At 48.3% G+C, this 12,847-nt stretch overlaps 1 protein-coding gene across 1 annotated transcript in view; it reads left to right on the forward strand.

Moving 5' to 3' along the window:
• prss12 (serine protease 12) overlaps positions 1–12,617 on the forward strand; it is a 165,725-nt gene extending 153,108 nt beyond the window's left edge. Inside the window, exon 13 of the mRNA XM_063043572.1 lies at positions 11,929–12,617. Coding sequence (XP_062899642.1) covers positions 11,929–12,236 — 308 coding nt within the window. The 3' untranslated portion in view covers positions 12,237–12,617. The remainder of the gene's footprint in view (positions 1–11,928) is intronic.
• The last annotated feature ends 230 nt before the right edge of the window (positions 12,618–12,847 follow it).

Consider the following 12,847-nt stretch of genomic DNA (forward strand, 5'->3'; position numbering starts at 1 on the left):
TTAGAGGTAACATGAGGGGGAACTTCTTTACTCAGAGAGTGGTAGCTGTGTGGAACGAGCTTCCAGCAGAAGTGGTTGAGGCAAGTTCAATGTTGTCATTTAAAGTTAAATTGGACAGCTATATGGACAGGAAAGGAATGGAGGGTTATGGGCTGAGTGCAGGTCGGTGGGACTGGGTGAGAGTAAGAGTTCCACACGGACTAGAAGGGCCGAGATAGCCTGTTTCTGTGCTGTAATTGTTATATGGTTATAAATTTACCCCCACCCCCTTCCCTCTTCTTCCAATCCCCACTATGGCCCCTCTATTACCTCTTCTCTTCTCCTCACCTGCTTATCACCTCCCCCGGTGCCCCTCCTTCCCTTTTTTCCATAGTCTACTCTCCTCTCCTATCAGATTCCTTCTTCTTCAGCTCTTTACCTTTTTCACCTATCCCTCCCAGTTTCTCACTTAATTCTTCTTCCCCCACCTCCTGGTTTTGCCTATCATCTTCTAGCCTGTAATCTCTTCTCCCCCCACCCCCCATCACCAGCTTCTTATTCTGGCCTCTTTCTCCTTCCTTCCCTGTCCTGGCTCAAAAAATTCAATTCTTTATTCCTTTTCATAGATGTAGCTGGACCTGATGAGCTCTCCCAGCATTTTGTATGAATTATTTTGGAGGGAAGAATTGCTGTTGCCGTGGTGTTTACTACGTTACATAATAAAAATCTCTGCTACCCAGGCTAGAGGCATTTCATTGGTTCAATAAGGTCTATTGGTGAGAAGCTGGACAAATTACAGACATATGTTGATGGCATACTGCTTTATGATTTATCATATAATGTTTAATGTCTGAGTCACAGTTGTGTCCAGGATTTCATAGAGAAGTGAAGGCCGGAAAGTTTATAAGCAGAATGGAGGTGTCAGTGCTGATGGGTAACTGGAGAGTTCGAGTGTGCTTGCTGGGAATAGCTGGTGTTCTGGGCACATCAGTAGTAGTTTGGGTCGGTTTGTTAGTTGGGGGCTGGTGGTTGAAGGGGATTCACATTAGATCAGCAAGTGGGTTGGTGAAATTTGTGACGCATGGGGTCAGAAGATCAATACATGCCTGTGTAAAATTCAAGTTGGACCACAAGCATGTTTATACTTGTGTTTCCTGCCACAATCCAACACACTATCATCATTTTATTCCCTTTATTCACTATCATCATTTTAGGTATTGTTCTCCATTGCATTCTTAGTCTGATGGGTCAGACCAAATTGTCAATGGTATTGCTTACCTTTTAATTCACCATCCCATTTCATGTTGTCAGCACAATACTTTGTCAAATACTTCTTCACAGTTACTGATTTAACTGGAGAAGATACGTATTCACACAAACACTAATAAGTACATTGCGATAACATGTGTATTAAGCATATACTCATGTACTATATACTCAAATCATTCAGTGATGTATTTGTACATCCACTCAGTTGTCACTTTATTAAGTACCTTATGTAGCTAATAAAGTGGTCACTGAGTGTATGCCATGACTTCCAATCACTCTTGCAAAAGAACATTCTCTTTGACTAACATTAATGTTGGTTTACACTCTGAACTTGTGTATACTCATAGTACCGCAAAACTCATAAATCATTATGCACATGCTCAGTCTCTAATAAGTATTAGGTATGTAAAAGAGTTGTATGAACTAGATTATCAAATATACTTCTGGAATAGAATTTATAGTAACGTCTGGACAAAATTGCCAATTTAGTCTGAGGGGTATCAAAGAAACGATGGTTCGGTCTAACCTTTTTTATCCATGTCTAAATGCTGTTTTGGCTCTTCACTGGAAAATATGAACAGCAAAGATGCAAACATCAAGTTGCTCTTTATTGCCTACAGCTCAGCATTCAATACTATCACCCCTCAAAACTAATCAATAAGCTTCAAGACCTTGGTCTCGATATCTCTTTGTGCAATTGGATCCTTAATATCCCTACTTGCAGACCCAGTCAGTTTGGACTGGCAACAACACCTTCTCCATCAGTCTCCATCGGTGGATGTTCTGTGCTTGTATTTTCAGAAGGCCTTTGACAAGGGGCCACACATAAGGCTACTTAACAAACAAAGAACCCATAGTATTACAGTAGATATATTCACATGGATAAAGTGCTGGTTGATTGGCTGTGGTCATAGAGTGAGAATAAAGGGAGCGCTTTCTAGTTGGCTGTTGCTGACTAGAGGTGTTCACAGGAGTCTATATTGGGACTGAGTCTTTCTATGTTATATGTCAGTGATTTGGATGGCAGAATCGATGGCTTTGTAGCCAAGTTTGCAGACAATATGAGGATAGGTGGGGGAGTAGGTAGTGCTGACGAAGTAGAGAGGCTAAAGAAGACCTTAAACCGATTATAGTCATAGTCATAGTCATACTTTATTGATCCCAGGGGGAAATTGGTTTTCGTTACAGTTGCACCGTAAATAATAAATAGTAATATAACCATAAATAGTTAAATAGTAATATGTAAATTATGCCAGTAAATTATGCAGTAAGTCCAGGACCAGCCTATTGGCACAGGGTGTCTGACCCTCCAAGGGAGGAGTTGTAAAGTTTGATGGCCGCAGGCAGGAATGACTTCCTACGATGCTCTGTGCTGCATCTTGGAGGAATGAGTTTCTGGCTGAATGTACTCTTGTGCCCACCCAGTACATTATGTAGTGGATGGGAGACATTGTCCAAGAGGGCATGCAACTTAGACAGCATCCTCTTTTCAGACACCACCGTGAGAGAGTCCAGTTCCATCCCCACAACATCACTGGCCTTACGAATAAGTTTGTTGATTCTGTTGGTGTCTGCTACCCTCAGCCTGCTGCCCCTGCACACAACAGCAAACATGATAGCACTGGCCACCACAGACTCATAGAACATCCTCAGCATCGTCCGGCAGATGTTAAAGGACCTCAGTCTCCTCAGGAAATAGAGATGGCTCTGACCCTTCTTGTAGACAGCCTCAGTGTTCTTTGACCAGTCCAGTTTATTGTCAATATGTATCCCCAGGTATTTGTTATCCTCCACCATGTCCACACTGACCCCCTGGATGGAAACAGGGGTCGCTGGTACCTTAGCTCTCCTCAGGTCTACCACCAGCTTCTTAGTCTTTTTCACATTAAGCTGCAGATAATTCTGCTCACACCATGTGACAAAGTTTCCTACAGTAGTCCTGTACTCGACCTCATCTCCCTTGCTGATACATCCAACTATGGCAGAGTCATCTGAAAACTTCTGAAGATGACAAGACTCTGTGCAGTAGTTGAAGTCCGAGGTGTAAATGGTGAAGAGAAATGGAGACAAGACAGTCCCCTGTGGAGCCCCAGTGCTACTGATCACTCTGTCGGACACACAGTGTTGCAAGCACACGTACTGTGGTCTGCCAGTCAGGTAATCAAGAATCCATGACACCAGGAAAGCATCCACCTGCATCGCTGTCAGCTTCTCCCCCAGCAGAGCAGGGTGGATGGTGTTGAACGCACTGGAGGAGTCAAAAAACATGACCCTCACAGTGCTCGCTGGCTTGTCCAGGTGGGCGTAGACACGGTTCAGCAGGTAGACGATGGCATCCTCAACTCCTAATCGGGGCTGGTAGGCGAACTGGAGGGGATCTAAGCATGGCCTGACCATAGGCCGGAACAGCTCCAGAACAAGTCTCTCCAGGGTCTTCATGATATGGGAAGTCAATGCCACCGGTCTGTAGTCATTGAGGCCGCTGGGGCACGGCGTCTTCGGCACCGGGACGAGGCAGGACGTTTTCCACAGTACAGGAACCTTCCGGAGCCTCAGGCTCAGATTGAATACATGGTGAAGTACTCCACATAGCTGAGGGGCACAGGCTTTGAGCACCCTGGTACTGACACCATCCGGTCCTGCAGCCTTGCTTGGGTTGAGACGTTTCAGCTGTCTTTTCACCTGTTCAGCTGTGAAGCCCATTGTGCTGGTTTTGTGTGGGGAAGGGGTATAGTCATGAGAGCAGGGTGGGGGACTGTGAGGAGGGGTAGGAGGAGAGAGTGGAGCATGTGTTGATTGGGGGCCGACAACAGGTGGCTCATGTGGGGGATGGGCAGGGGTCACAATGTCAAATCTGTTAAAGAACAGGTTAAGTTCGTTGGCCCTGTCCACACTGCCCTCAGCTCCTCTGTTGCTAGTTTGCCGGAACCCAGTGATGGTCCTCATCCCCCTCCAGTCCTCGCTCATGTTGTTCTGCTGGAGTTTCCACTCAAGATTCCTCCTGTACCTGTCTTTAGCCTCCCTGATCCTGGCTTTCAGGTCCCTCTGTATTGCCCTCAGCTACTCCTTATTTCCATCTCTAAACACCCTCTTTTTAGCGTTCAGGATGTCCTTAGTATCCTTTGTCACCCATGGCTTGTTATTTGAATAACAAAGTACAGTTCTTGTCGGAACATTGCAGTCCACACAGAAGTTGATGTAATCAGTGATGCACTCTGTGAGCCCATCAATATCCTCTCCATGTGGCTCACAGAGTGCCTGCCAGTCTGTCACCTCAAAACAACCCTGGAGCGCCTCATAAGCCTCCTCCAACCATTTCCTCAGGAGAATGGGTGAAGAAGTGGCGGATGGAATACAGTGTCAGGAAATGTATAGTCGTGCACTTTGGTAGAAGAAAGAAAAGCATTGACTACTTTCTAAATGGAGAAAATATTCAAATCTCTGAGATGCGAAAGGGCTTCCCTCGTACAGGATTCTCTAAAAATTAATTTGCAGTTGAGTCGGTGTTGAGGAAGACAAATACGATTTCAGCGTTCAATTCAAGAGGACTAGAATGTAAAAGCAAGGGAGTAATATTGAGGCTTTAGAAGGCACTATTAAGGCCTCACTTAGAGTATTATGAGCAGTTTTGGCCCCTTATCTAAGAAAGGATGTATTGCCATGACAAAGAGTTCAAAGGAGGTTCACAAAATTATTCGTATATTGAAAGGCATATGAAATGAGGAATGTTTGATGGCTCTGGGCCTGTACTCACTGGAATTCAGAAGAATGAGGGGTGTTCTCATTAAAACCTGTCAAATGTTGAAAAGACTCAATATAGAGTGGATGTGGAGAGGATGTTTCCTATGGTGGGGGATTCGAGGACCAGAGGACACCGCCTTAGTCGAGGGACATCCATTTGAAACAGAGACAAGGAGGAATTTTTTTTGCAAGAGATTGGTGAATCTGTAGAATTCATTGGCACAGGTGGCTGTGCAAGCAAAAAAATGGGTGTTTTTAAGGCAGAGGTTGATAGCTTTTGATAAGTCAGGGCATATGGGGAAAAGGCGGGAGGGTGGGGTTGAGAGGGAAATAGATCAGCCATGATAAAATGACTGAGTAGACTCGATGAGCCAAATGGCCTAATTCTGCTCCGATATCTTCTGGTGTTATGGTCTTATGGTCCATCAGCACCGATGCACCACAAGGCTTTTTGCCTAGCCCCATGCTCTACTCACTTTACACTTATGACCATGTGACTAAACACAGCTCCAATGCCATTTACAAGTTTGCTGATGACACCACTGTAATAGTCTATATAGGTGGTTATGGATCAGCATATAGGAAGGAGATTGAAAATCTGGCTGAGTGATGCCATAACAATAATCTCTTACCCAATGGCAGCAAGACCAAGGAGCTGGTTATTGATTTCAGGAGGAAGAAACCAGAGTTCCATGAGCCAGTCCTCATCAGAGAATCAGAGGTGGAGAGGGTCAGCAAACTTTAAATTCCTCAGTGGTGACATTTAAGAGAACCTATCTTGGGCCCAAAACAAAAGTGCAATTATGAAGAAAGCACGGCAGCAACTCTCCTTCCTTAGCAGTTGACGAAGATTCAGCATGACATCTAAAACTTTGACAAACTTCTATAGGTGTGCGGTGGAGAGTATATCGACTGGCTGCATCAAAGCCTGGCATGCAAACGCCAATGCAAAAGTACATAAAGTAGTGGATGTGGCTCAGTGCAACACGGATGAAGCACTCCCCACCATTCAGTAATCTACATGGGCTTTGTCGCAGGAAACGAGTATCCATTATCAGTGACCCTTACCACCCAGGACATGCTGTCTTCAGGAAGAAGGTACAAAAGCCTCAGGACTCACTCCACCAGGTTCAGTAATAATTATTACCCATCAACCATCAGACTCTTGAACCAAAGTGGATAACTGCACTCATCTTCACTTGCCCCATCAGTGAAATTTTCCCACAACCTATGGACTCACTTTCAAGAACTCTTCATCTCATGTTCTCAATACTTATTGTTTATTTATTTATTATCATTACTTCTTTTTTTTGTATTTGCAGTTTGTTGTCTTTTGCACATTTATTGAGCACCCAGTTGATGTGACTTTTCATTGATTGGTTATCTATATAAGCATATAAAGGTTATATATGGCCACTATTCCGTTATGGATTTATTGAGTATGCCCACAAAAAATGAATGTCAGGGTTGTATATGGTGACATATCTACTTTGATATTAAATTTACTTTGAAATCATGAACATCAGTACCTTGGTAAAAAATGAATATTCAGGCACTATGGGAGTGAATTTGGATTACACGTGCACTTGGCAGATGGATATAGGAATTGACCCCAGTACTGGTACAACTAGACCCAACTCAGTTATGAGACCTTATTTATCTGCATGCCAGAGTGCTCACTAGTGAAAACGATTTAAATTTGACACTGTAGCGATGTGCTACACACAGCGCTAGAATAACCACACGGAGTCGGTGAGTTAGAGTTGCGATGAAAGAGATTTATTCAAACTTCGCGGCCCGCTTTAAAGCCTTCCCGTTCCCGCCCTCCTTTGGCGGGATTGCTGTGGGGAATGCATATTCCCAGACCCTTTCTGTGCGCGGGATTTTTCCCCTGCTGGTGAAGATGGCCTGGCGCCCTTTTTGGGGCCGGCCCTCTGCCTGCGCGCGCTGTTGTGAGCCGGTTCGTGTGTGCCAGAAAGTGGGTCGCCACATAACCCCCCCGCCCAGAACCGGCGATACCTCCCCCAATGTCCACAGTCTGGATCGGCCTCTGTTTGGGAGGTCCGCCCCTGCGCCGCGGTGCCTGAGCCTGGACCGGTTACACCAAGTCCACATGGGCCGGTTTGAGTCAGTCCACCGTGAAAACCTCCTCTTTCTCCCCAATGTCCAGCACGAACGTGGACCCGTTGTTCCTGATCACCTTAAACGGTCCCTCGTAGGGCCGCTGTAGCAGTGCCCGGTGTCCGCCCCATCGTACAAAAAGAAACTTACAGTTCTGCAGGTCTTTGGGTACGCAGGTCGGGCTCTGTCCGTGCTGTGAAGTGGGGATGGGGGCCAGGTTACCGAGCCTCTCCCGTAGTCTGTCCAGGACTGCTGTGGGTTCTTCCTCTTGCCCCCTTGGGGCTGGTATGAACTCTCCTGGGACGACCAGGGGCGCGCCGTACACCAACTCGGCCGACGAGGTGTGTAGATCCTCCTTGGGCGCCGTGCGGATTCCGAGCAGGACCCAGGGAAGTTCGTCCACCCAGTTAGGCCCCTCCAGGCGGGCCATGAGAGCCCATTTCAGGTGACGGTGGAAGCGCTCCACTAGTCCGTTCGACTGTGGGTGGTAGGCAGTTGTGTGGTGTAGCTGTGTTCCTAAAAGGCTGGCCATAGCCGACCACAGGCTGGAGGTGAACTGGGCGCCCCTGTTGGAGGTAATGTGGGCCGGTACCCCGAAGCGGGCTACCCAGGTTGCAATCAGTGCTCGAGCACAGGATTCGGAGGTGGTATCGGTGAGCAGGACTGCCTCTGGCCATCTGGTGAACCGGTCTATCATCGTTAGGAGGTACCGCGCTCCTCGCGACACTGGCAGGGGCCCCACGATATCCACATGAATGTGGTAGAACCTCCGGCGGGTGGGTTCGAACTGCTGCGGCGGAGCCTTGGTGTGCCGCTGCACCTTGGCCGTTTGGCACTGCATGCACGTTTTGGCCCATTCACTGACCTGCTTACGAAGTCCATGCCACACGAACCTGTTGGCGACCAGCCGGACGGTTGTCCTGATGGAGGGGTGCGCTAAGTTGTGAATGGACTTGAAAACCCGCCGGCGCCAGGCTGCTGGGACGACGGGGCGGGGTTGGCCGGTAGCTACGTCACATAGTAGGGTCCTCTCACCTGGGCCTACGGGGAGGTCTTGAAGCTGTAAACCGGAGACTGCAGTCCTGTAACTGGAGATCTCAGTGTCTGCCTGCTGTGCCTCTGCCAGCGCTGCATAGTCCATCCCCTGGGACAGGGCCTGTATGATCGGTCTGGAAAGTGCGTCCGCCACGACGTTGTTCTTTCCAGAGACATGCCGGATGTCCGTCGTGTACTCGGAGATGTAGGACAGATGTCGTTGCTGGCGGGACGACCAGGGGTCGGACACCTTAGTGAACGCAAAGGTAAGCGGTTTGTGGTCTGTGAACGCGGTGAAGGGCCTACCTTCTAAGAAGTACCTGAAATGCCAGAGTGCCAGGTATAGTGCCAATAGCTCCCGGTCGAAAGCACTGTATTTGAGTTCGGGTGGTCGTAGGTGTTTACTGGAGAACACCAGGGGTTGCCAGCGACCCTCGATGAGTTGTTCCAGCACTCCACCGACAGCTGTGTTGGATGCGTCCACCGTGAGGGCAGTAGGAACGTCCGTTCTGGGGTGCACTAGCATCGCGGCGTTTGCTAAGGCTTCTTTGGTTTTAACGAAAGCGGTTGCAGCCTCTTCGTTCCAGGTAATGTCCTTGCCCTTACCCGACATCAGGGTGAACAGGGAGCGCATGGTTCGGGCTGCTGAGGGGAGGAAACGGTGGTAAAAATTCACCATACCCACGAATTCCTGTAAGCCTTTGATTGTGTTGGGTCGGGGGAAGTGGCGGACCGTGTCTACCTTGGCGGGCAGCGGGGTTGCTCCGTCTTTAGTAATCCTGTGGCCCAGGAAGTCGATGGTGTCGAGTCCGAACTGGCATTAGGCTGGATTGATTGTAAGGCCGAATTCGCTCAGGCGGGAGTAGAGCTGGCGGAGATGGGACAGATGCTCCTGCCGACTACTGCTGGCTATGAGGATGTCGTCCAAATAGCTGAATGCAAAGTCCAGGTCACGTCCCACCACGTCCATTAGCCGCTGGAAAGTCTGTGCGGCATTCTTTAGACCAAACGGCATTCGGAGGAATTTGAAAAGTCCGAACGGGATGATAAGTGCTGTTTTGGGGATGTCGTCCAGATGTACAGGGATTTGATGGTATCCCCGGACGAGGTCTACCTTGGAAAAGATCCTTGCGTCGTGTAGGTTTGCTGCGAAGTCTTGAATGTGCGGCACAGGGTAGCGGTCTGGCGTTGTAGCCTCGTTCAGTCTGTGGTAGTCACCGCATGGTCTCCAGCCCCCCCGTTGCCTTGGGCACCATGTGAAGCGGGGAGGCCCATGGGCTGTCGGACCGTCGTATGATCCCTAATTCCTCCATCTTCTTGAACTCCTCCTTCACCAGTCAGAGCTTGTCCGGGGGAAGCCTTCGAGCACGGGCATGGAGGGGTGGTCCCTGGGTCGGGATGTGGTGCTGTACTCCGTGTTTGGGCATGGCTGCCGTGAACTGCGGTGTCAGTACTGATGGGAAATCCACCAGGACCCTGGTGAATTCATCGTCGGACAGTGTGATGGAGTCCAGGTGTGGGGCTGGCAACTGTGCTTCACCCAGGGAGAACGTTTGAAAAGTCTTGGCGTGGACTAATCGCTTCCCTTGCAGGTCGACCAGCAGGCTGTGGGCTCGTAGAAAATCTGCCCCCAGCAGTGGTTGGGCCACGGTGGCCAGTGTGAAGTCCCACGTGAACCGGCTGGAGCTGAACTGTAGCCGCACCGTGCGGGTGCCGTAGGTTCGTATTGTGCTGCCATTAGCGGCCCTCAGGGTGGGTCCCGGTTCTCTGTTGCGGGTGTTGTAACTCGTTGGAGGTAAGCCGCTGATCTCCGCTCCGGTGTCGACCAAAAAGCGGCGTCCCGACTGCTTGTCCCAGACATACAGGAGGCTGTCCTGATGGCCAGCCGCCGTAGCCATCAGCGGTGGCTGGCCCTGGCGTTTCCCGGGAATTTGCAGGGCAGTCTACAGCGGCAGGCCTCTGTGCCCCACCGCTAGTGGTAGAAACACCATTGTTCGTTGGGCTCCTCACTCCCGTCGCCGGGTTTTGTAGGCTCTGCTGCCAGGCCTGGTCTGGTCTGTCGTTGGGCACGCGGCTTGGTGATCTGTGCGACGGATGCCCCTCTCTCTTTCCTGGCATTCCACAGCACATCTGCTCGGGCTGCCACCTCCCGGGGGTTGCTGAAATCTGCGTCGAACAGCAGCAGGCATATGTCCTCGGGCTGTTGCTCTAGGAACGCCTGCTCAAACATGAGGCAGGGTTTGTGTCCTTCAGCCAGGGCCAGCATCTCGTTCATTAATGCTGACGGCAGCCTGTCTCCCAAACCATCCAGGTGCATTAAGCGGCGTGTTCGTTCGCGCCGTGAGAGTCCGAAAGTCCTTATGAGCAGGGCTTTGAATGCTGTGTATTTGCCGTCCTCCGGGGGCGACTGTATAAACTCCTCAACTTGTGCAGCAGTCTCCTGGTCGAGTGAGCTCAGCACGTAGTAGTAGCGAGTGGACTCCGAGGTTATCTGCCGAATGTGGAATTGTGCTTCTGCTTGTTCGAACCATAATTGGGGTCGCAGCGTCCAGAAGCTTGGCAGTTTTAACGAAACTGCATGAACAGATGCAGCGTCGGTCATCTCTGGTCTAAATATCGTTTGGGCCGTCAGGGTCACCAATTGTAGCGATGTGCTACACACAGCGCTAGAATAACCACACGGAGTCGGTGAGTTAGAGTTGCGATGAAAGAGATTTATTCAAACTTTGCGGCCCGCTTTAAAGCCTTCCTGTTCCCGCCCTCCCTAGGCGGGGTTGCTGTGGGGAATGCATATTCCCAGACCCTTTCTGCGCACGGGATTTTCCCCCTGCTGGTGAAGATGGCCTGGCGCCCTTTTTGGGCGCGCGCTGTTGTGAGCCGGTTCGTGTGTGCCAGAAAGTGGGTCACCACAACACTGTTATATTGCATGGAGAGGCTCCAAAAAGAAGTCCAGTGAAATATATTAGAAGCAATTGGGTAGAAAAGGAATTGATCAGACAAGGACTTTATCCAAACCTTAGCACGTGTAATGGAACTCAAAGATAACTCATTCTCTCATCCCTATTTATAATTGTATAGTTTTCATGGAAAATTTTGGTGGCACATACTTTTTGAAAGAGCTTCGGCATTTGAACCTTTAAAGCCTTGATTATCCTGAAAACAGCTCGTTGTCAACTGTATTTAGGGCATTCTAATTTCAGGTAAGAGTGCAGAAAAGGATATTGTTCTTCCCAACTTTCACCTGCCCATTTCAGGTGAAAGCCCCAAACACCTGCTTATATTAGCCTTTATCATTCCAGCTGGAAAATATGTACAAACATTGCTGGCTCATTGTATGTTAGCATTTTTACACTACTGTACACTCTGTTGTAATTGTACTTGTTCCTACATTTATTGTTTTATTTATTATTACAATGTATACTGTTTGTGAGCTTCACATGAGCAAGGAAATTCACTGCAATCTGTTATATAACAATATAACTCAAGTAACCAGGCCCCTTCATATGTGAGCCTAGACTGGCTGTTCTGCTTTGTCATCAATTATTGGAGAGTTGAGAGTGCAGTTCCATGTTTTAGGTATTTAATTATTTAAAACTGTGAGTTCAAAATGCTATTTCTTTTCATGCCTCTACAAGTTGTAGGTTTTATATACTAAATGGGCCAAATGGCTTCCTTTTATTTTGCATGGAAAGTGTGTTCAGACATTGCATAAAATGTCGAATGGTAGAGTGGTGTATCAAAAATTTCACAAGAGCAATAACGACTTTCTGTCCTCTGCCGCAGGAAGAGCTTATTCAAAGACCCTGCAGCAGGCTGCCATCCCATTGCTTCCCAAAAGGCGTTGTGAGGGGCGCTACAGGCAGAGGTTCACTGGCAGGATGCTCTGTGCTGGAAACTTACTGGACCACAAGCGAGTAGACAGCTGCCAAGGAGATAGTGGCGGACCACTGATGTGTGAGAGAGCAGGAGGTCGCTGGGTAGTGTTTGGTGTGACCTCTTGGGGACATGGCTGTGGTATAAAGGAAACCCCAGGTGTCTACACCAGAGTCTCTGCTTTTGTGCCTTGGATTGAACGTATGACTAACCTATAAGGAGTTGGGATCAGAAGTCTGCTGAAGGAGTATCACACATCCCTTGTTCTCCATCTCTTTCCCTGTGAAGGAACCCTCCAAATTCGCTCTCTAACAACAGGGGTATTTCAGGAACTCAAGGACTAAGAGAGCAACCTCAGTGTGGTACTTCCATAAATTACTGAGCAATAACACAAGTGGAGAAAACGATGGTAATTGCGTCCATCATTTAAAGGGCTGAAGGCATTTTATAGGAGATTTGATCTTGCTGCAAATATTTTGCACAAAATAAAATGCAGAGACATTTTGAATTTCTTTCAGATCTAGCAGTTTCTATTCTGCTGGACTAGGAACTCTTTGTTGAAAATACTTCTTTATTTATACTCCTTCATGTTTTGGTCATTCAGTGGTGCCCTGTTGTGGGACAGAAGCAATACAGATGCATCATTTCAGCTGTGCTAGGAACAGCACATTCAGTAAGCAAAAAACCTTTCTTTCTCATAAAGATCACTTCATCCAGGCTCTAAGTCAACAGGTAAATTGGGGAGATGTGGAGCATTTATATCCAAACTAACTTGTGAGAATTGTACTAGCTTTTACAAGGTTTCATTTTGTTCAGTTTAACTGAAAGC

Source organism: Mobula hypostoma, chromosome 3 (assembly GCF_963921235.1).
Source record: "Mobula hypostoma chromosome 3, sMobHyp1.1, whole genome shotgun sequence".
In the NCBI taxonomy this organism is placed as follows: Eukaryota; Metazoa; Chordata; class Chondrichthyes; order Myliobatiformes; family Myliobatidae; genus Mobula; species Mobula hypostoma.